The following is a 22,326-nucleotide window of genomic DNA, read 5'->3' on the forward strand; positions in this document are numbered from 1 at the left end:
TTCTTCCATTTTATTGTGATACTTTTGTATGTTATCCTTTTATAATAAAATAAAATCACACCTGTGTGAAGTGAGTGGTGCAAATCCGTGTGGGGGTCCCCGGAAGTTCCAGACCCACAGGAACTCTCCAGGGTGCCGGCCCGAAAACGGTCAAGAAATGACTTTGTGGGGTCCCCGGAACATCCAGACCCCCAGGAACGCACCCAGTGGGCCGGCCCGGTTCCGGCGAGCCGCCCGCATCCGAAAATGGTTGAGAAATAACAGAGTTAAGGTGGTTGCACACGATGCGTTTTTCTGAAAACCGACGGAAAACGCGCCCAGTGTGCAGGGACCTTTACCGTGTGGGGGACCCTCTACTGTACTGTCACTGTACTGTACAGTAACACCCCAAATCATCATATTGTGTGTGTCAAGTGTGTGTGTGTGTGTGTGTGTGTGTGTGTGTGTGTGTGTGTTAGGCTGCGCAACAGTGACACTTCGTTGTGAAAAAAAAGACCCAGCCAGGGAACCAGTCACCCAGGGACACACACAGGTGTCTATAGGAGTGGTTGCAGCACTCAAAAATGACGCAACATCAATGTGCTGGTTAATTTATTCATGTGGCCAGCCTGCCATTAGGGGACATGGGTTACGTCAGCAACATGCACTAATGTTGCGTTCAGACGGGCAGACGCAACGACGCGGTCTACAATTCATTGTCAATGGAAGGCAACGACATGACGATGCAAAGACGCAATGATGCTGCATGCTCCAAATGATACTCTCCCATTCGTCTTTGAGTCTGCCCGTATGAACGCACCGTTACAAGTAGGCCATTTGTCTCCCACTGGTGGAAGGTTTTCTCACTGTCTGGAAACTGCTGGGGGAGAAATGGATTCAGTTGTGTGAGAGACTGTGTTGTGTGTGTGTGTGTGTGTGTGTGTGTGTGTGTGTGTGTGTGTGTGTGTGTGTGTGTGTGTGTGTGTGTGTGTACACGTCTCATTGTTGGTTTATTTTTGATTGAGATGTTCTTATTTTATTCCTTTTATTTTATTGTACAGCACCTTGTAACACAACTGTTTTGAAAGGCGCTCAAATAAGAACATCTCAATCAAAAATAAACCAACAATGACATAAAAAACAGAGCAGCAAAGACAGTACCTAGAAATAGATAAAATAGAACAGTACATAGAAATCAACAACAAAATTAAGCAATCACTGGAGCAAGCCAAAATGTTTGCGGTGCAAATGAGTTTTTAGCAGCTTCTTAAAGATGTCAACAGACACAGTGTTTCTCAAGTAGAGTGGTAAGTCATTCCACAGCGTAGGAGCAACAAATGCGTAAGCTCGATCTCCTTTGGTTCGCAGCTTAGTGGCGACCTTTGTCTGAAGACCTAAGTTGTCTCATATTCACCTTGGGGTGAACCAGTTCACTTAAATAAATTGGGCCCAGCAGCCCATGAAGAGATTTATAAGTAATTAATACAAATTTAAATTTAATTCTGGAGTCGATTGGTAACCAATGCAAGGCCGCAAGCACGGGAGTAATGTTCTTTGTGTATTGGTTAACACTTAACAGTCTAGCAGCCGCATTCTGCACAAGTTGGAGGCGGTATAGAGGATCGACTCAATGTAGTAAAAAGGGAATTAGTTACAATAGTCCAGGCGGGACAAATAAAAGCATGGATAAGTTTTTCCAGGTCTTGTGATGTTAATAATGTTTTAATTTTAGCAATGTTTCTCAGTTGGAAAAAACATGTTTGGACAACCTTTTTTATAATTATGTGGTTCGAAACTCATTTGGTGATCAAAGACTACACCTAGATTTTTTGACACCTTCGTAAAATGTGCTGTAATACCCATAGACTCTCGGGTCCTATAATTAGGATCTCAGTCTTGTCAGGGTTCAACTGTAGGAAGTTTTGGGACATCCAGTCCTTAATAGAATTAAGACATTCTTTTAAAATAGATATAGGTTAGATTGCTGAGAGGATTTAAAAGAAAAATACAATTGGGTGTCATCAGCATAACAATGATATGAAATATGATTAAAACAACTAATTAAAACGCCAAGAGGTAGCATATACAGGGAAAATAAAACAGGGCCAAGAATCAAACCGTGAGGCACACCACAGTTTAAGTGCGCGGACTCCGCGGAGGCTGACACATGGTCATTGATGGAAACAGCGACAGTCCTATTTGACAGGTAAGAGGCAAACCACTGTAAAGCAGTCCCCCGTATACCTACCCATTCCTCAAGCCTATTAATGAGAATGGAATGGTCTATTCAATAGACCATTCCATGGTCTATTGAATTGCAGCCGTCCGTAGGTGCCCTTGTGAAGGCCTCCAACTGTATACCTTTCGACACAATAGACTCTATTGTGTCGAAAGGTACAGTTGGAGGCCTTCACAAGTCAGTATCTACAACCTCAGCAGTGATCTTAAGGTTGTTCCTCTCTTCACGTTGGCTCCCGTCGATCTCCAGCTAAGGTTTACAACTAAGGTTGTTTGCCATTGTGGGGAGATTGGATAGAGAAGACGATGCCCACCCTCGACACTATTTCCTCCAAAATAAGAAAACCTTTGCTCCCACACAGATCAAGTTCATCCAGTGTGGCGGCATCTAAACCAACGGACCGCAGTGAACAAATTATGGAACAAAACTGCCTGTAATACAATTTAAACACAACATTGCGTGGATTGGTGGTTTTGAGAAGGTGCTGTTGAACAGTGTAAAGTAACTAAAGCCTCATTTGGTATCAAGGTCAGGTGGTGGTGCTATAGGCTACTGCTGTGCCAGCCCGATCTCACCTAAACAGTGAAATAGCACGGATTGGCAATTCCGTACATATACACGCCCAAATCCTACATATTATACTACTACTGTTTTGACCACAACGGAGGCGTGGCTTTCACTAGTATTGTATGGAATTGCCAATATGTGCCATTTCACTGTTTTTGGATGAGATCGGGTTTGACAATATTCTATGTTATTGGGTTACAACCAACTCGGACGGGGAAGAGTCGGCTCTACCAAACTTTGCAACATTCGACACAGCAACTCGGTGTCTTTTGTGGCTATAGTTCAGTAGAGGCAGCGCCCCTCCGTCAGTCTGGGGAGGATTTCAGTGTACGGATTTTGGGGTTTTCTAGGCGTGTATGTACGGAAATGCCAATCCGTGCTATTTCACTGTGTTTGGGTGAGACCAGAATGGCTGTGCCACTACCAGACTAACTGAATGCCTTTTTGTGTGTGTGTGTGTGTGTGTGTGTGTGTGTGTGTGCGTGTGAGCAGTGTGTGCGTGCGCGCATATTACAACTTCAACAACATAATTGGATCAATCAATCAAGTACAAATACCAGTATTTTTGTATTCTTCGACAAAGTGTGAAATATGGTTGAAGTGAAGTGGTTAAACCTTTTAAATTGGCATAAAAAGCAAACGTCTACTGAGAGACTAGGATACGACCAGAGTAGTGAAGAAATGTGTGCCCTGGGGTCTGTGTTCCGTATTTGTAATGACGTAGTAGAGAATGCGACACGTGGGAGTGGAACTTCTCGCGACAATTTCCTTTCCGACCATCCAACATGGCGCCGTAGGGACGTTGTTATTATTCCGTTGCTTGTACAAAGGCTTTCAATGTATTGTTTCCAGCGAACTTCGAATTTACATTAACCCGAACACTTGCCGGCGGGTATGGTAGAATTATCTGGAGATAATGCTGAGGTCCACCGGTTTCTTCCGAGGGATTGACTGCCCGTTTTTCAAGGAATATAGCGACGACAAAGGCGACAAAAATGGGTGTAAGAGACCGTACTGTCACTTCAGACACAGCAGCCAACAGAGACGGACGTCACTCGCCACCGCGATCGATGCCAAAAAGCAGAGAGATCTTCAGTCCAAACACAAGGGTATTTGGTTTTTTGGATTATGTTGATGTAGTTAACATTGTTTTTAGCATACGGCTATCCGTGTTAATGTGCAGCAGTTCTGGTTTCGTTGCGCGAAAGTCTGCATGTATTATATTTTTATATCACAATGCATGCGCACAGTAAAATCCTGTGTGGATGTAACCAAATGGACCCTCTCTGACTTAGTTACAATGGATAAAACGAACACTGACGATGTTACTGTGTTTAGTGTGTTAGCACAAACAAGGGACTAAATTAATTTCGCTCCTATGCCACCAAAATGTGGAACGCCCTACCTCTACAGTCATTAAGTCATGCGAATCCCTTGACTCCTTCAAAACTGCTCTCAAAGGGCACCTACGGACGGCTGCAATTCGAAACTGGCCCCCGTAAAATCTGAATCCCCCACCCACCCCTGTTCCCCCTCCCTGTATGTTTCTTTTCCCTTTTTACCTCCTATGATGATTTCCTGTTTTGACTATATAGTTGTGTATATTCGTGCGTCTCTAAGTGTTTTGATGAATTGAAAATGGTGGGCCCTATTGTAAACAAGTGCTTTATGGTGTCGTCCACTCACAGTTAACAGTTTTTGTATTGAGTTGTACTGTAATTCTGCAAACTGTTAATAAATCAACCAATCAATCAAAAAGCCCTGGAAATCTTAGGTAACTGAACGGAATATTTATCTGTGGGTTTTGAATGTTCAACATTGGGATCTTTTGTTAAGTAGACCTGAGAACAGATTCTATAAAATGTCTTCTAAATCCAGAAACAGTTTTCTGAAAAACCTATGTTTCTATGTCAGTGGTGCTCAACCTTTTTCATGTCAAGGACCCCCAGAATTATCTGTATTTGGCTGCGTACCCCATCTGAATATATGGTGTTCCTTCCAGGGACCCTCCCAGAAGTAAATATTTTAGCTAAAAACGTTCACTTTGAAAGAATATATATTCAAAGATCTGCGACACGTAGCACAGCACTCTGAGCTTGTAGATCTGCTATATTTCAATAAAGCATAAACATAATGCTTAATACACCAAAAGGTGTTCCCGCCCTGAATGGGTTAAAGTGCCATGTGATGTATGTTTTGTTATTTCAGAACAAGGGTATGACCCATGCAAGCCAGAGGTCACAAGGCATGAAGAGCAGCAGAATGGAGACTCATCAGGGGACTTCAGTGGTGCTCTGGAGCTGGTCAAGCAGCAAATTGAGGCGGTCCGCACTCAGGTGGAACGCCAGAAGAAGAAGCTCTCACAGATCGGGGATGACGAGTATGAGCCGAGCTCCTCCGCCAGTTTGCCTGCACCGGTGGAAGCTGTTAAAAACAGATCCAGTCCATCAGCAGTGACAGCGCACTTGGCATATGACCCTGGGAGTTATCAAATGGCCACAGTGGACTATAATCCCACCCCTGGCTGCAGCAAGTACACTTTGGATTCAGACAGTCTGGGGAACCATGCTAACTCTATGGAATATGTCCCCACCGCTGTGAAAAAGTCTGCTTCTCAGACGTACACCCCCCAGGTCTCCTCTCCTCACGTGCCTAAATACTCCAATCACAAATCCTCCTCCTCCTCTAAGTGTAAATACACCCTGGACAACTCCAAACCATCCACAGACATGGAGTATGACCCCCTCTCCAACTACTCTGCCACAATTGCCGGGAAGATTAAGAGGGATGAAACTGCACAGGCTGCTAAGGTAGATGTGAGCAAAGCGCATAAACTGTCAGGGTCAGGGCGATTATCAACAGATGAGGAGTACTTCCCGACGGTGAAGAAGCCTCGGCAGCAGAAGGATGAGAGTGCACGTGGTGCTAAAATAGAGGTTGGCAAAGCACATAAAGTGTCAGGGTCGGGACGATTATCAACAGATGAGGAGTACGTGCCGACGGCAGTAAAGAAGCCTCGGCAACAGAGGGATGAGAGTGTACAGGCTGCTAAGATAGAGGTGGGAAAATCTGTTAAACTGTCAGGGTCCCGCCGATTATCAACAGATGATGAGTACGTGCCGACAGCAAAGAAGCCTCGGCAGCAGAATATAGACACACAAAAGTACACCTTTTCTGACTCGGAGGAGGAGAGCTCTGGGACAGAATACCGGCCCATTTCGCTTAGCAGCCTCCAACGAAAGAAAGGCAATGGTGGTTCAGTTGAAGATGCTGTTGGGGCAGGGAGCAAGGAGGTAACGGGAGGAGCTCTGAGTATGCTGACACAGAGGAGCAAGGAGGTGTCCAGAGAGCAGGCAGGGGTGACAGAAGAGTGGGACAGCTGGGATGATAGACTGCAGAAAGATAAAGAGAAGAATGAGAATGAAAAGACGGTCTCAAAATCAATCAAAATTCAAAAGAAGAGCAGCAAGTGTGAGAAGGCGCAGAAAGTCGAAAAGGACTTGGGTAAGACATCTAGCAGTAGTCATGGTGGTAACCATAGAAACATACCCAGCAGCAAGGACAAAGTGTCGACAAAAAAGTCAGTCTGCGAGTCTTTGAAAAAAGACGGCAACAGTCAGGGAAAGAAAGATGATGAGAAAAGCAAGGTCAAATCGGACGATAAAGTTCTGAGGGAAGGCAGGGAACAGAAGCGAAACGACAGCAAGTTAAAAAGCACAGAAAGGGTCAAATGCGACTTGGGCAAGAGAGATAAGGACAGGGAAAATGGAGGAGGGGAAAGCAAGAAACCCAAGTCATTGGACAAGGAAAAGGAATACAGCAGGCAGAAGATTCATCACAACAATGGTAAACTAGACAGCAGCAGGATGGAAAAGGACACCAAGAAAAGCAGTAAGAGTGTTTCCAGCAGCAGCAGTAAGAGCATATCCAACAGCAGTAGCAGGACCATTAAAGGAATCTCTCTGAGCATTAAAGACAAGATAAAGAAGAGCAGCAGCAGCTCCTCTGATGGGAACCTTTCAGTCAAGAAGAAGCGGCGAGTGGCAAGTCTGAGCCATGCTGACCTTTTTGGCGACGAGAGCCCGGATGAGAGGGAGCCCGCAGATGAGGCAGACGATGACGTCAAGGAAGTTGTGGCAAGGACATTGGACAGCACTTTAAAGAGGGGAGGAGGTCTGAACAAGAGAAAAGCCTCAGTGATCACGGTCTCCTCCTCTGAGGACGAGGGTGAGTGTGGTGTGGAAGAGGACATCGATTATGGAGAAGTGGACTTCTCAACCCTCCAGGCGGATGTGGACTTTGACTCAGATCCCATGGAGGAGTGCCTGCGGATCTTCAACGAGTCCAAAGACGTGAAAAAGGAGGACAAGGGGAGACAAGCCAAACAGGTAGGCCTATTGCTGCACCGTCCTCATCCTTTAACCCAACACATTCAGTCGGCATGAGATATCACTGTCTGTTTCAACTACTGTGTTTAATCCACCTGACCTTCTGTAAGTGTCCCATCCTCGTGCCAGTTTTAACTGCCTAGATTCCCATGAATATAATAATAAAAAACAAAAATAAAACAACATGATTATGTCTTGAATGACAATTGTTGTCGTTAGGAATCATGTCAGTGTGTTGTTCTCAGCCCTCTAGAGATTCAGAGGATGAAGAAGGCAATGAGAGCACTTTAACTACTCTCTTCCCTGGTCAGAAGAAGAGGGTGTCCCATTGTGTGAGTTTGACATTTTAACATCATCCTGGATTAGGATATATTCATTGAAGAGAAGTAATGTAACCATATATTGTGAGATTACACAGAGAAGTACAAGGCATCAAAGAACATACATTAACAATGATAAATTATTTGCATAGAAGCATAATGTAGGTGTAGGCTATGTAGGCCTTTACAACAGTAATTATCCTCTCGTTCGTGTGGTTATTTGTTCTGGAGTAGATATCCCTAGAATGTAATGGTTTACCCTGTCTTGCCAGACTGAGACAACCCCCAAGGTGCGACCGTACAGGAGACCCTCAGCCCAGGAAATGTGCTACCAACGGATGCAGATAGCCCAGCAGCAGGCTGCCCAGCTTGCTGCCGCTGTCAAGAGTGCCTCAGCCTCCCTGAGCCCCAGCCCTGGCTGCTCTGGAGAGAGAAAGAGAATAGCACACCGTCCCAACTCAGTGTCTGGGTCCTCTACCAAATATGGTATGAAAACACCATCTCCAACTTCTATTTCCAACTCAAGTTGTTTTTTTAAATTGTCTTTGGGGTTTCACTTTTAATTAGAGTCAATAATTCTTTACTTTTACTTTGTATGCTACTATGCTTCCTCCAACTAATTTTAATGCCCAGCCATCTCAAAATCTTCCATGTGTGAGCTGTGAGCCAGTACCAGTACAATGACAGTCGTCATGTGGATTGAAGTAATCTGTGTGTTTAACTCGATACCTGCAGATGCCAAGCCAGCTTCCAGTCGAGTGTTATCCCCCAGCACGAACCTCACGGCTCATCTGTCTGTCAAGACCCACACCTTCACTGGTATCTTGTCCAAGACCTCCACCACCATTGCTCAGAAGAGGGTAGCGCACACACCCACCATGAAGGTATTAGCACAGCTTTTTACAGTGTCTCATCATTCGCACACATGCCATCATACCTGCCTTATAAATTACTTACTGACATGTCTTGTAGGATTTAAGACTTCAGGCTTTTTGGATAAAAATGTTGTCTTCGTTACCAATTATCATTTCTGTTTTCATGCTTTTTGTTTTGGCTTCTACTGATATGATATTATTCTTGCTTTGCATTTTGTATGCACGGGGCTGTATTTGTCTAGCCTTGATAACTGGTGTTCCACATTGGCAACTAACTAACTTTTATGCTTTTATATATAAATAGAGAACCTTTTATAAATGTCTAATATTTTAAATAAATACAAATTTTCCCCATGTCCCAGAGCTCTTCAATGAAGCGTCCTGTCATCCCTACTGACTTTGGGGCTAAGGTGCCGACCAACGTCCGCCAGCGCTACCTGAATACCTTCATTGATGAATGTGTCAAGTTCTGCCCGTCAGAGGATGCTGCCTTTCAGATGGTATGGAGGAAGAACACTCTGCACCCCCTTCCATAACACTTTATGGCACATTTGAAATGGCATAATTACAGGTGGTCCTTGGGGAACTGTTAAAAATTACCCGACATACATACATTACATACATACACCTTTCCAAAACATTTGAATATCGTGGAAAAGTTGGTTTATTTCCATAATTGCATTTAAAAAGTTTAACTAGATTTCATAGATTTAGTGCACACAACGTAAAACAGAATGTGAAGAAATCACCATTTACTCCTCAATTTTTGCAGAGCATGAATGTTTTAATCTGAATGCCACATTAAGAAATTAGGATCAAATCAATCATATCAAAACATGGTACTGTACAGAAATGTCAATCTTCAATACTTGTTTGGGAATCCCTTTGCCTTCATCACTGCCCCGCCGTGGCATTGAGGCCATCAGCCTGTGGCATTGCCCGGGAGTTATGGAATCCCAGTAAAGTGTACATTTTATTTGGGAATCAAGGGTTTGGAGGAAGACGGGTGAGGAACAGAATCCAAGCTGCTTGAGGTCCAGTGTGAAATATCCACAGTCGGTCATGATTTGGGGTGCAATGTCCAGTGCAGGTGTTGGTAAACTCTGCTTTCTTAAATCCAAGGTCACCACAACAGTACCAGAATGTTTTAGAGGACTTCATGATTCCTTCTGCTGAGGATCTTCCAGCTGGACCTGGCCCCTGCCCATACCGCCAAAAGCACCACAACCTGGTTTGATGCCCATGCCATCACAGTGCTTGACTGGCCAGCCAATTCACCGGACCTAAACCCCATTGAGAATCTATGGGGTATTGTCAAGAGGAAAATGAGGGGCATCCATAACTCTCGGGCAATGCTACAGGCTGATTAGCTCAATGCCACGGCGTATCGAGGCAGTGATGAAGGCAAAGGGATTCCCAACCAAGTATTGAAGATTGACATTTCTGTTTTGAAAGTACCATATTTTGTTTGATTTGATGTGATCCTAATTTCTTAATGTGGCATTCAGATTAAAACATTCATGCTCTGCAAAAAATGAGGAGTAAATGGTGATTCCTTCACAGTATTCTAATGAAATTCTGTTTTAGTGGGTTTTATGAGCTGGAAGCCAAAATTGTGTAAAGATAAACGAATAAATACTTGAAATCATTTATGTTGTGTGCACTGAATCTAATCTATGAAAGTTAAACTTTTTGAATGGAATTATGGTAATAAACCAACTTTTCCATGATATTATCTTTTTTTGGAAAGGTGCTGTACATGCATACATACCCAGCCGATCACCAAACGTACCTAAGTTACGTCAACGTCATCAACTTGCACACTCTGCTCGCGCAAGTAATAATGCCCACATTTGAAAACGGTTAAGACAAAATGTGGACTCGCAATTAACATTCAGCATTTCAGAAACGTAGCAAACTCAGACTAACGAAGACTCACTTCCATTCATATTATCGGATCTGGGAGAGTTGCTCATTGGATATACTGTAGTGTGGGTGGGGATATTCGACTAGGACGTTGGGTTATACGACATGTCTAGTATGACAATCCCATATATGGATAGATCTTATTGACTCAGTCATCGTGACAAAGCATAGTCTGATAATATACTGTATAATAGAGGTGCAGAAGGCGAAGCATCTTGGTTTAAGTTCTAGTTGGACACCACTGCGGTGAGCTATTATATATACAGACTGTCTTTTAAAGTAAGCACTTCCTTGCTCTTTCTTGTACTCTTTGTTTGTGTGATTGATGTTTGACGTTATATTATCTATGCTGCTGCATTGTCTGACGGAAGCCAAACTAAATGAGGTTTTACTCTTATGTACCTGTACACAAGATGTAACAATGTACAACCCTGAACCATGGAAAATGTGAACCCCACCGTAACAGGGTCTGTTGTTTCAGGCTCTGGATGAGGAGAAGACTGTGTACGACCGCAGCAATAGCAAGAACATCTACCTCAATGTAGCCGTCAACACTCTGAAAAAGCTTCGCGGGAAGAGCAACTACGCTCCCTCACCAGTGACCAGTATGTCAGCTCAGTTTTCATTCATTCAACAATAAATCAAAGCACTGCACAGTACAGAGTCAATATGTACATTTCAGCTATATCGTCCTCATGGCCGTGTGAACACACCTACATGCAGGTTTGTGTACCAAATGTATGCAATTAGCCCAAGCTAAGCAAAACATCAAAGTAAGTATTGTGTCGTGTACAAAGTATGTGTGCAGGACTCGTCTATGTCACAACATTTATTTTCTGTCCGGTCATGTTCTCCTTTGTAGAGGCCCCAGCATTCACAGGCAACAGGAAGCCTCTGTCCCATGAGGAACTGCTTGGGGGCCGTCTGGCTGCTACCACCAGCTTCACCATTAACAGGATGGGCAGACAGCAGGAGGAGAAACTTACTGGTGAGGAGCAGGGATATATCCTTTGGCCATGGTCACAAATGGACCCTAGTATCCCTAAAATATAAACAAGGGTGTGAATTTGATTGTTGATACAGTGCTTGAGTTTTTTCTGTTCTTCATCGTGCCCTTGGATTGTAACGTGACATTTACGTTACAATCCAATTTAACCTCTTAAACCCTATATGCTTAGTTGAGCTTTTGGTCAGATTTTTTCCCTAGACTACACCAAATATTTTCACAGAAAACAAGCTTATTTACCAGCTTACAATGTGTTGCGGGCCTTGTGGCACATTGTGATGCATTGTGACGTTGTTACGAAGGCCTTCATGTTATCTAGAATTTCTAGATGATCAGACAGGTCACCTTTGTTGTGTTCTAATTGTCATAGTCATTACATCTTTTTTAGACCACCTCCCAAACCACACAGGTTAGATATCCTGGTTTAAGTTCTAACCGTGCACCACTGTGGTGGCTCCTAGTCCTAGCCTTTGAATAGCAGTCCTTTCCTTTAGTAGAATTTAATAGACGCATTGTAAGCTATTTTTGCAGAATGTAAAATCAGTCAGCAGCAGTGTTGGGCAGTAACGAGTTACTACATATTACTGTAATATTATTACTTTTTCCAGTAACGAGTAATATAACTAATTACTCTGCAGAAATAGTAATATAGTAACTATTTACTCCGCCAAAACACGCTTCGTTACTTATTACTTTCACTTACAAATGAGCGTCATTTGTTTTGGATGGTTACGCACCGCCATTCAGAACCACCGCCATTCAGAACCCTAACCCTAACCGGGTTTCTGAATGGCGGTGTTTCTGAATGGGGGTCTGTTCCCGTTTTGGTTCATTCGTTCGGTTATGCACTCATAGTAGATGGTTGTTGCATGGCATACAAAAATAGAACAGATCTACAAGCTATCAACGCGTAAAAACAGACGTGCGTTGTAGCTTGTAGATCTGTTTTTGTTGGCCTGCACAGTTATGACGTAGCGTATGCGTCTGGGGTCTCGTCTCACTCGCTTCACTTCCAAAAAACAACAGAGACAGACAGAGACCATGGGGAAAAATAGAGTCTGCAACACTGGTATGAAAAACTCAGCTCCACTGGTTTATTTGACTCAACGTTTCGATCGCTTAGGATCTTCTTCAGGAATAGACAGAGACCATGACAGAGAAATGTATCGGTATTATTTTGCATTCTTGTCCGTCAAAGATGCCAAGTATATTAATGTCCGTTGTAAATCTATCGTTTATCTAAACGTTTTGAAGCATCTGTTTAAAGACGCACGAGAAACACAAATCTGAAGAATTGGCTCGTCGCTGGGTGTATTGTTGTAGACTAGAGGTTAACCCGTCCCTCATGAACAGTTGACACGGCCTCATTTAATCAGATCCATCATGGTCCGGAGCGGTTGCTCAAAGACCTGCCCGGAGTCAGCACTGTTTAATGCAATGTATGTGTGTGTTTAATATACGTTTCTTTTTTTATTACTCATGAAACAAGTTGTAAAAGTCAACAGTATGTATATCCATAGAATAAGCAAGCATCACGCTAGCAGACAATACACTAGTTCTGTCTTTCAATAATTTTATTATTATTATTATTATTGTTATTATAATATTTTCACAATCTGATACACAGATACGCCTTCTACTTTCTGCTTGCTTATGTTATGGATATAGGCCTAGGCTATACTGTTGACATTTACAACTTTGTTAACAAAAATACTTATACATGCAATGATGCACAAATAATTTGCATTAAACAGTGCTGCCGGGTGGGTCTTTGCGCAACCGCTCTGGCATTGGAAAAATAAACTTTGAGGTCCAATGTTAGGCTGCCTCCAATCTGAGAACCCATCGGCAAATAAAGGAATAGCAGCGCCCTCTTTTTCCTTTGAATTGGACGTGAGTCAACAGTCTGTCTTGAAAGGCTTCCTCAAAAAGTTCAGAGACTGTTTTATTGTTTGTTATAGGCCTACTGTCCGTTTTGAGATGCTGCAGCCATGTGTGTGCAGTTCAGATTGTTGATGTTGAATCCCATGTGGAATATGCAGCATAAAAAGGCTGATGAGAGACTGATGACTATTTTTGTTTTATATCCTGCAATTATTCAGTTTGGCTGATTGGAGACTTCTTATTGGATTCAGTTGTAAAAGGAGCTGGCTAAACAGATTGTGTTCTTTTTGTGGGTGGAAGGGGCCCGGATGAAAAATAATATAAAGTAATATGTAACAGTATTACTCTTGATTCCAAGTAATAAGTAATGTAATTATTACTTTTTCTAAGGAGTAATAAGTAAACGGTACAGGAGTATTGGGGCAAGGACAACCAGGATGAAAAACAGTTTTTTCCCAAGTGCAGTGAGGCTCATAAACGAACTGCGCCCCCTCCCCCGGCAAAATTGAATGAAGCGTTGGACTGAACTGGACAAAAAAATGCACTTTGGATGCACAACAGCACTTTAACAGTGCTGGTAACGTTTTGTTTTTAAGGATAGCACCATGCCACTTTATTTATTTATAGGTTGGGGTGGTGTTGGTAACTTTTAACTTGTCCATATGAATTGCACGTCATCATACATACTGGGGTCTCTTTTTAAATGTCTGTCCATGTTTGGTTTTAGTTTTTAGCTTGTGTTTTTAATATAGGCTCTATTTTATGTTGCACTGCCAATAACTGTGGGGAAACGATATTTCATGTTCTTTTGTATGCAAGTACATAGGAAAATGACAAATAAAATGATTCTGATTCTGATTCTGAGTAAAGATATTACTCTCCTAAGTAATATTGCCCAACACTGCAGCAGAATGGTACAGTATATAGCACTATATTGCATGTAGGTTAGTAGGACTTATCACTGAAGCTCTAGCTTGTTTATTATTTTTTCAGCGAAGAGGAGGCTGGCTGTTTAATGAAACGATTCAGTAGCCTATCCTTGTGACCAAGCCCAGAGGAGGAGTTGTTCTTATTTTGTTTTCTGTAAACTGCGAGCCCCTGTGTCTGATTCAGTATCCTATCCTTGTGACCAGGCCCAGAGGAAGAGTTGTTCTTATTTTGTTTTCTGTAAACTGCGAGCCCCTGTGTCCTGCAGCCACCAGCGCTTCACACTTTACTTGGTTTTGCATTATATATTAAGGTCAACAACAACATGGTGGGCTGACGGTTAGAGGGACTCCCCTAACTGCAGAAACAATGGATCAGTTCCTGCAGCAGTGTTTCCCGTCTTAACTCCCAACTGTTCAAGTGAATCTGCTTAGTGGCCAATTTTCTCTACATAGAACAAGAGCAATGTTACAAAACAACATTCCTCCTTGTATTTCTGTATGCTCCATGTTATAATGGAGGTATTGAGGAAGTGTTTTGTCATGTGCTCTCTGTGCAGAGGTGTTGTTGTACAGGAAACTGAACGATTACCTGCTGACAGAGGAGCAGCTCCAGGAGCATGGCTACCCGAGATCAAACCCAGATGCATCCGGGCGGGCTGTGATCCACAAACTACCGGAGACGAAGGCCCCTGCAGACCGTGAGTGACCATGTTTACCCAGCAGTGTTCATATCCTATTATATTAAAATTGGCTAATGGCAGGGGCCAGGGGGGGCAGACCACGGACACATCACTCTGGCTCAGCCATAACCATAAATGGAATGGCAAAGGTTCTGGACTACTGGATATATATATGCCTATGGCATATTGTTGCTGTCCAGCAGAAACCAGCTAAGTCCATTTTTCATGTTTGTAATCCCCCCCCCCCCCTTAAATCAGTGCTATTGAACTCTGTGTTGGTTAAAAAATATTTAACCAACAATGACCAAGTATTAGAAAGTGCTTCTGATAAAACCAGCTAACTCCATCTGACCATCAAACTGTCTGCTAAAGCAGCTAACTCCACCCCCTCTACCCCTCTCATGCAAGACAAGTATCTGACAATATATAAAGTAAAGTCACAATACTGACTTTGTGAGGCAGTATTGCTTTGTTTAAAAGAATATAAGGTTTTATTTCAATTGCTGAAAAAAAAAAAAAAAATCTTCATTTTCAGATTTTCTTATTTTGGAGTTAGCTGGTTTCTGCCTGACAGCAAAGATATATATAGATATCCAGTTGTCCAGAACCGCCCATCCAACCGATCTACCCATATGTTCCCCTCTAGTTATTAATCGTTTATGACTAAAGCTGTCATTCATTCTCAAGTGTTTGAGATTGATTTAAGATTTTTTCGTCTAAATCTTACCCCTCTACTTTATGATACGTATCCAGCATTCACCAAGATATGCTGTCGATGTGGGACAGAATACAGGATCAACGTTAATGGCAACTGTGTGCGCAACGAGGAGTGCAATAATCACTGGGGGCGCCTACGGAGGCACAAAGGTACACTTGTACATTTTTATGCCAAATACTTATCACGTGACGTTAATGTCTTTGTATAATCAAATCTTAACTACTGTTGTGCTCTGTTATCTCACTCTCTCTGTCTGTCTACCAGTGTCTGGAGGCTGGGAGACGAGCTACAATTGCTGCTCTGGGGCGGTTGGCTCTCAAGGTTGCCAGGTGACCAAGGTAACAACTCCTAATACCTGTATATATTATCATTCAATGTCATTCTTTGTTGTCTATTAAGAAATCAGACAATGAATGATCCAGTGTGTGAAACCTTCAACAAACTTGACTTTTTTTCCCTCTCAAATGATTTGGCACCAATCAGTGATGGAAAGAAAAACGTACTGACCTATCCTGACCTATCCTTTCACAATTCTGACATTCTCTTATATGCCTGGTATTTTTTCTGTTTGCTGGATTGTTAGAAATGCAACTGTGTTGTGTAACAGTGGTAGTAATGATCCTTTTACACTATTGCCATTGGGGTTAACTTAACTATATGCACATTGAGAGTGGGTACTGGGTTCAAAAGGTCACATACTTAGTTTAAAGGATAAATCTGCACACTGAACTATGGTTCAGACTTTTTATTTTAAGTTTGCATCCATGCAGCGGGTAAATTGAACCACTAGGGGGCAATATATTGCCATTGTTTTTCACAGTAAGAGTAGAAGATGGTAGTCTCCAGGACCATTATTTTTCTTTGAAGTAGACGCATACTGATTTCATTAGATGTTCTTTCATGTGGTGCAGACTGAGTCAGATCATCTCTAGTGTGTGATTCATACTGATTTCATTAGATGTTTTTTCATTTGGTGCAGACTGAGTCAGATCATCTCTAGTGTGTGATTTATGCTGATTTGATTAGATGTTCTTTCATTTGGTGCAGACTGAGTCAGATCATCTCTAGTGTGTGATTCATGTGGTGCAGACTGAGTCAGATCATCTCTAGTGTGTGATTTATACTGATTTGATTAGATGTCCTTCCATTTGGTGCAGAGTGCAGACTGAGTCAGATCATCTCTAGTGTGTGATTTATGCTGATTTGATTAGATGTCCTTCCATTTGGTGCAGACTGAGTCAGATCATCTCTAGTGTGTGATTCATTTGGTGCAGACTGAGTCAGATCATCTCTAGTGTGTGATTTATACTGATTTGATTAGATGTCCTTCCATTTGGTGCAGACTGAGTCAGATCATCTCTAGTGTGTGATTCATTTGGTGCAGACTGAGTCAGATCATCTCTAGTGTGTGATTCATTTGGTGCAGACTGAGTCAGATCATCTCTAGTGTGTGATTTATGCTGATTTCATTAGATGTCCTTTCATTTGGTGCAGACTGAGTCAGATCATCTCTAGTGTGTGATTTGTAACCTTTTGTGTTTTCACAGCAACATGTGCAGGATGGACGTAAGGAGTCATTGGACGGCTATGTGACGACGTTCAGTAAACAGCTGCCCGCAGACGGTAACGGAGGCGTGTACGCTCTGGATTGTGAGATGGTGAGCAGTTATAGAAAAAGTACTCAAATGTTTTGTAATAATAATCAAAGTAACTAGTAACTCCACTAATACATGTTGTAAGCGCCCTCGGTTTGTGAAAGAATTAGAAGTGGATGGTCTCAACGGGTGTCGTTTATTGTTTCTTCGGGTACAGATGAAGGACAGGAAGTTCCAAAGTAAAAGGGGAACCAAATTACCAGAAATGTCAAATTAAAGGTTAACCACATAAGCAACGAAAAATAACAATTAACACCAAGTGTCCCCGGCAGTTACAAATGTAGTGGAGTAAAAGTACAATACTTGCCTCTGAGAAGTAGTGGAGTACAAGTAAAAGTACAATACAAGTTACACTGATGGTGAGGGACAGGATTCCATTTCAGAAACAGTTAAAAATGTATTCAATGTAAACAGCCTATAGATGGAGACACTGGCTCTGCTCTATTCACTCTGTGCTTGTTTTGCGGAACAGTGCTATACGAAGCAAGGACTGGACCTGACCAGGGTGACGGTCATAAATTCTGAGCTCAAAGTAATCTACGACACATTTGTGAAACCCGACAGCCAAGTGGTCGACTACAACACACGGTGAGACTTCACTCTTACTAGTTTCCTGCAACTTGATATGGTAGCATTTGCGCATGGATGGGCACTGGGCAGCTATAAGCACCACCTCACACGAGAATTACGCTCGCCCCCGCGCACGCACACACACACACACACACACACACACACACACACACACACACACACACACACACACACACACACACACACAAATAGCTTTGGCTTACAAACCCATGTCACTCATCACTTTCTCTCACAGTCGTGTACTGTCTCACAGATAGAATTTCTCCCAAAGTCTATTTGTAAACAAGCATTAAACTCGCCCAACTTCTTTGAAGAAGGCCTGCTTTTCCAAAACTACGCTTTAATCCCTGTCATTTTGATCCTTTCGATTTGCTTCACACAACTGACGTTTGGATGAATATCAAAACAGTTATAGCATAGGGAGTTTTACAGTACAGTGTGTGCAAGTTTTTGTTAATGTAGCATAATTAAGTCATAATTTTGTTTTGTAAGTCGGAATGCCTTCAAATAACCACAGTCCTAGATACTGTTCCAAACACACTACGTCTTTATCGACTGAGCAGGTTTTCAGGAGTAACGGAGGAGGACTTGGAGAGTGCCACCATCACGATAAGAGATGTTCAGGCAGTCCTACTCAGTATGTTCAGCGCAGAGTCCATCCTTGTAGGACACAGTCTGGAGAGCGACCTTTCAGCTCTTAAGGTACTCTCACTCAGTAGATCTCAACCTGGAACCCAAATGCCCTCCATGGGTATGTGTGATGATGACTGGTAGTTTGTTACTATAGTGTAGAACTGTAGATCATTCAGGAATATAATAAACCATCAATTAATTATGTGAAATTGTAGATAGGTATCCCAATGTATGCTCCTGCTCCTAAACTACAGATGTACTGTACCAAAGTACCGTATTATACTTAGCTACAGATATGGGACTTATTCTTGTAGCCCCACAAATTATAAAGTTTGGTCCAAACCACACCAACGGTTCCTAGTAGAACGCATATAGACACAAGTAGATGCATGTTGTTGCAAGCAATTAACCACAGCTCCTTTGAATTTAATCAGTTGGGTCGACATGCACCACCATGCACCGAAGTGCAACAGGACATATCACATCGCTGCGACGAACGATAAAACCGCTCTGTTGCGTCTCGACCCATTGGTGTGGTTTGTGCATAAGAGGCTGTCATTTTTTATTTTAGTCTGGTGTCCAAGTTAACATTTCTACTGTCAAGTTGATCATGGGCTTAAACCTTTTAAAACCGGTCTCTTCTTCCTGCCATGCTATTCCAGCTTATCCACAGTATGGTAGTGGACACAGCTATCGTGTTTCCTCACCGTATTGGCTTGCCCTACAAGCGTGCCTTGAGGAACCTCATGGCCGACCACCTCAAGCGGATCATCCAAGACAATGGTATGTAGCTCAAGCAAAAGATGATCTATGTGTGTATACTGGAATACCCTTTTACTGCGTGGCTCTGCAGTCTAGCCATCTATAACACAGCGCTGTCGGTCTGTGTGTCCATGCCATTACCATGTGGATCCCTAGATCGCTTTTATAATTAGGGTTGGGGATCCGGAACTGGATCCAAAATCACATTTGGAACCATTTCCAGAACCGGGTTTATCACACTGTCAGACCTTGTATGTGGACTTCACATCTGCTATAGTGGTTCTCAAACTTTGATCATCATAACTCTGAGGTTTACAAATCGGGTCCATTTGGTTCCATTTCTACCCTGTCACTGTCAGAGTTAAAGACTTAAAGGTTTGTTTCACCCCTTTTGCAACCAGATCTTATTTTACTGATGTTTCGGAGACAAGAAACACTTTCCTGGGGGTTTTATGTGGGTAATATGTGTTTTTAGATATTTTAATATTTCAAAGTGTCTGTGATGTCACAGACACTGGTCTCACTTCCTTCCTGGACTACACTTCCTTCCCTCCCCCTCTCCACAAGGTGGGGTGCAATCCAGTCAAACCCTAGTGACTAGGGTTTTCGTCCAATACGGCCCCCACCCCAAACTGAGTTCTACATCCCTGCCCTAGTCCAACACACAGACTACTTTATTTTTCTGGAGACTTATTATTACTTACAAATTTCAAATTGTGCTACTGTTATCTACTACAAATACTATTAACATTGAATGACTGGAGTTTCTTCCATCTGTGAAATGTCCCTTGGAATCGGACTGTTAACACAATCTGTGCCGGGATGCCTTCAAAATAGGAGCTCTGGGGTGCCGGAAAGACACCTACAAAATCCTACAGGATCCCAAACCTATTTACAATCTGCATTACATTCACCCATCCACACACATGTTCACACTGACGGCAGAGGATACCATACAATACCATCGAGAGCACACTTGGATACTAACCCACAGGTAGTCAGGGATCGAAATGGGAACCTTTGTTTCCCAAGCGGTCGCTCTACCTCCTGAACCACTTCGTGGACGTTTTTAAGATATCTTTGGGCAAGTTTGGGGGGCTTTTTGGCCTTTATTTATAGTTACACAATAGTCAGTCTGGAAACAGGGAGCGGGAGATGGGGAGAGACATGCAGAAAAGTTCATCAGGAACGGGACTCGAACCCGCAAAGCACTGTCAAGCTACATTGTAGCCTACTGTAGAAACTCAGACCATTACACCTGACCGGTGTACCAGTCCACACCAGATCCAGGCCGACATTTTTATTAATCAGCAAGTAACCCTACATTTCTATTATTGTATCTATAAGCCTATAAAGTCTAGGGGGTGGACCCTAAACAAACAATAAATGCAGTTTGTACAGATTGTGTCATGACACTCATTTATTTTCAATCTTGTGTGCGTTTCCAGTGGAGGGCCACGACTCCAGCGAGGATGCTTCAGCCTGCATGGAGCTCATGTTTTGGAAGCTCAAGGAGGACGCAAAGGTCAAGAGATGACCTCTGACCCTCCACTCTTCTCCCCTCATAATTTCCTGCCTTCATGTGGAGCTGACACCACTCTTGCAGACTGAAATGCTGCAGTGGAGCGCTGCCTGGTGGCCTCGATGGGCCGTTGAGTCCAGTGCTGGAGCTTCATTATGGTGTTACTCATTGTCAAGAAAGACAGAGGGTGGGAAGGGCGGATAAAGGAGCAATGGTTCAGCCCATTAAGCCTGCGTTATACTTTGTTGTGTGCAGGGGTCGCGCACCGAAAACAGCAGATCTACAAGCTCACAATGCGCGCGACTTCTGCTCAAAGCTTAATATAACTCTGGTTTTAGTGTTCTACCAGGGACAAAGCGTACTCTGATTGTTGTTGTTGAAAGGCGCTACCTCCCTATCCGTCAAGAGCATTGCAGTGCAAGCCCCTTTTGCTGCTGAGCATCTGAGGCAAACCATCATTTTCTCATTTCGGTTCAACACTGTAAAATCCTGAGTGTTTTAAGTTCACTCAGGATTTTTCCAGTGTGAATTATGTTACCTTATTTCTGTGTTCTTCTGTCAAATGTTTTTTCTTCTGGTTGAGTCTGGTCTTTTCTTTTAAGGATTCACAAATAAAACCTTTCTATAGAAGTGCTAGAGTATGTAAAATGCCAGGGCATTGTCTGTTGAATCATGGTGATTAATATGCTATTGCTGCCGAGCCTTATGCTCAGCCCAACTTGCACTATGGAAAGGCCCTTGTGTTGTAGAGGGCCAATGTCTTCGAGTACCTCATCTGTACGTATAATAATGCATACTCCTGTAGTCACAAGTGACTACTTTTTAGAGTAAATTATTGCATTAATGTCATAGAGGCTATGGAACACAGAACGTTGCTACCTAAATGCACTTGTTTATTCCCCCCACCCTTTTCTTGTATACTCACATCAGGTTTAATGTGGTTCATATTAAGGTCATTTTCTTGGCTCTCAAATATGAGTAATTCTATAATACTTGGCAAACGGACCCCTTCCCCAGACAGAGGTTTTAATTAATGTCTCTGCGACTACCAGTTTGGTAGATTTGATGGAATATATTCATTCAATAGTACAAAACATGATATTGAATATATTCAGTAGTCTCTTTGTGCCCTGTGCACTGCATGAAAGAAAAGATAGGTATTGGAATCGCACAGAAAGAACATACTGTATAGTCCTTCACAATGTCAGACCTTGGTTCAGTATTGATCTAGAGATCCAATAATTGCAGTTATAATTTATAGTATACAAGCTAACGTGCCATTTTATGTTGAGAGTAAGATGGAAGATATTGTACATGAGCGCTGTAAATATGCTGTAAGTAGTTTCTTTTTGTATTCGTTCATTTTTGGGGGGGGTTTATCTTTTTCTATTAAAATGACTAGTGAAAATGAGATGCTGACTTGTCAATGCACCTTAACAAACCTTGTAAATTACAAACCAACACTGTTTGACAGTTCGTTAAGCTCATTTACAGTACAGCACAGGACTCTTGTGATCCCCATCCGTCCACCCATACATGTGTCCTTTAACAGCAGGTGCAGAGGCAGGGAGTGAGGCTCCTTTCTTCAGCAGATGTGTAATTTAAAACAAAATGGGAGAGAAATGCTAAATGGTGAAGCCCATTCTTTCTTC

General features: G+C 42.6%; 1 protein-coding gene across 1 annotated transcript; it reads left to right on the forward strand.

The window, feature by feature from the left end:
* Positions 1 to 3,571: 3,571 nt before the first annotated feature.
* rexo1 (REX1, RNA exonuclease 1 homolog) lies at positions 3,572 to 22,087 on the forward strand. Its single transcript, XM_080770781.1, has 16 exons — positions 3,572 to 3,894; positions 4,994 to 7,173; positions 7,419 to 7,505; positions 7,766 to 7,979; positions 8,229 to 8,377; positions 8,731 to 8,868; positions 10,776 to 10,899; positions 11,157 to 11,282; positions 14,671 to 14,811; positions 15,547 to 15,660; positions 15,776 to 15,849; positions 17,059 to 17,169; positions 17,639 to 17,754; positions 18,321 to 18,459; positions 19,053 to 19,173; positions 20,601 to 22,087. The coding sequence occupies exons 1-16, from the start codon at positions 3,702 to 3,704 to the stop codon at positions 20,687 to 20,689; spliced, it is 4,116 nt and encodes a 1,371-aa protein (XP_080626907.1). The 5' UTR covers positions 3,572 to 3,701; the 3' UTR covers positions 20,690 to 22,087.
* The last annotated feature ends 239 nt before the right edge of the window (positions 22,088 to 22,326 follow it).

This window comes from Protomyctophum bolini (genome assembly GCF_963924005.1).
Source record: "Protomyctophum bolini genome assembly, chromosome: 8".
Lineage (NCBI taxonomy): Eukaryota > Metazoa > Chordata > Actinopteri > Myctophiformes > Myctophidae > Protomyctophum > Protomyctophum bolini.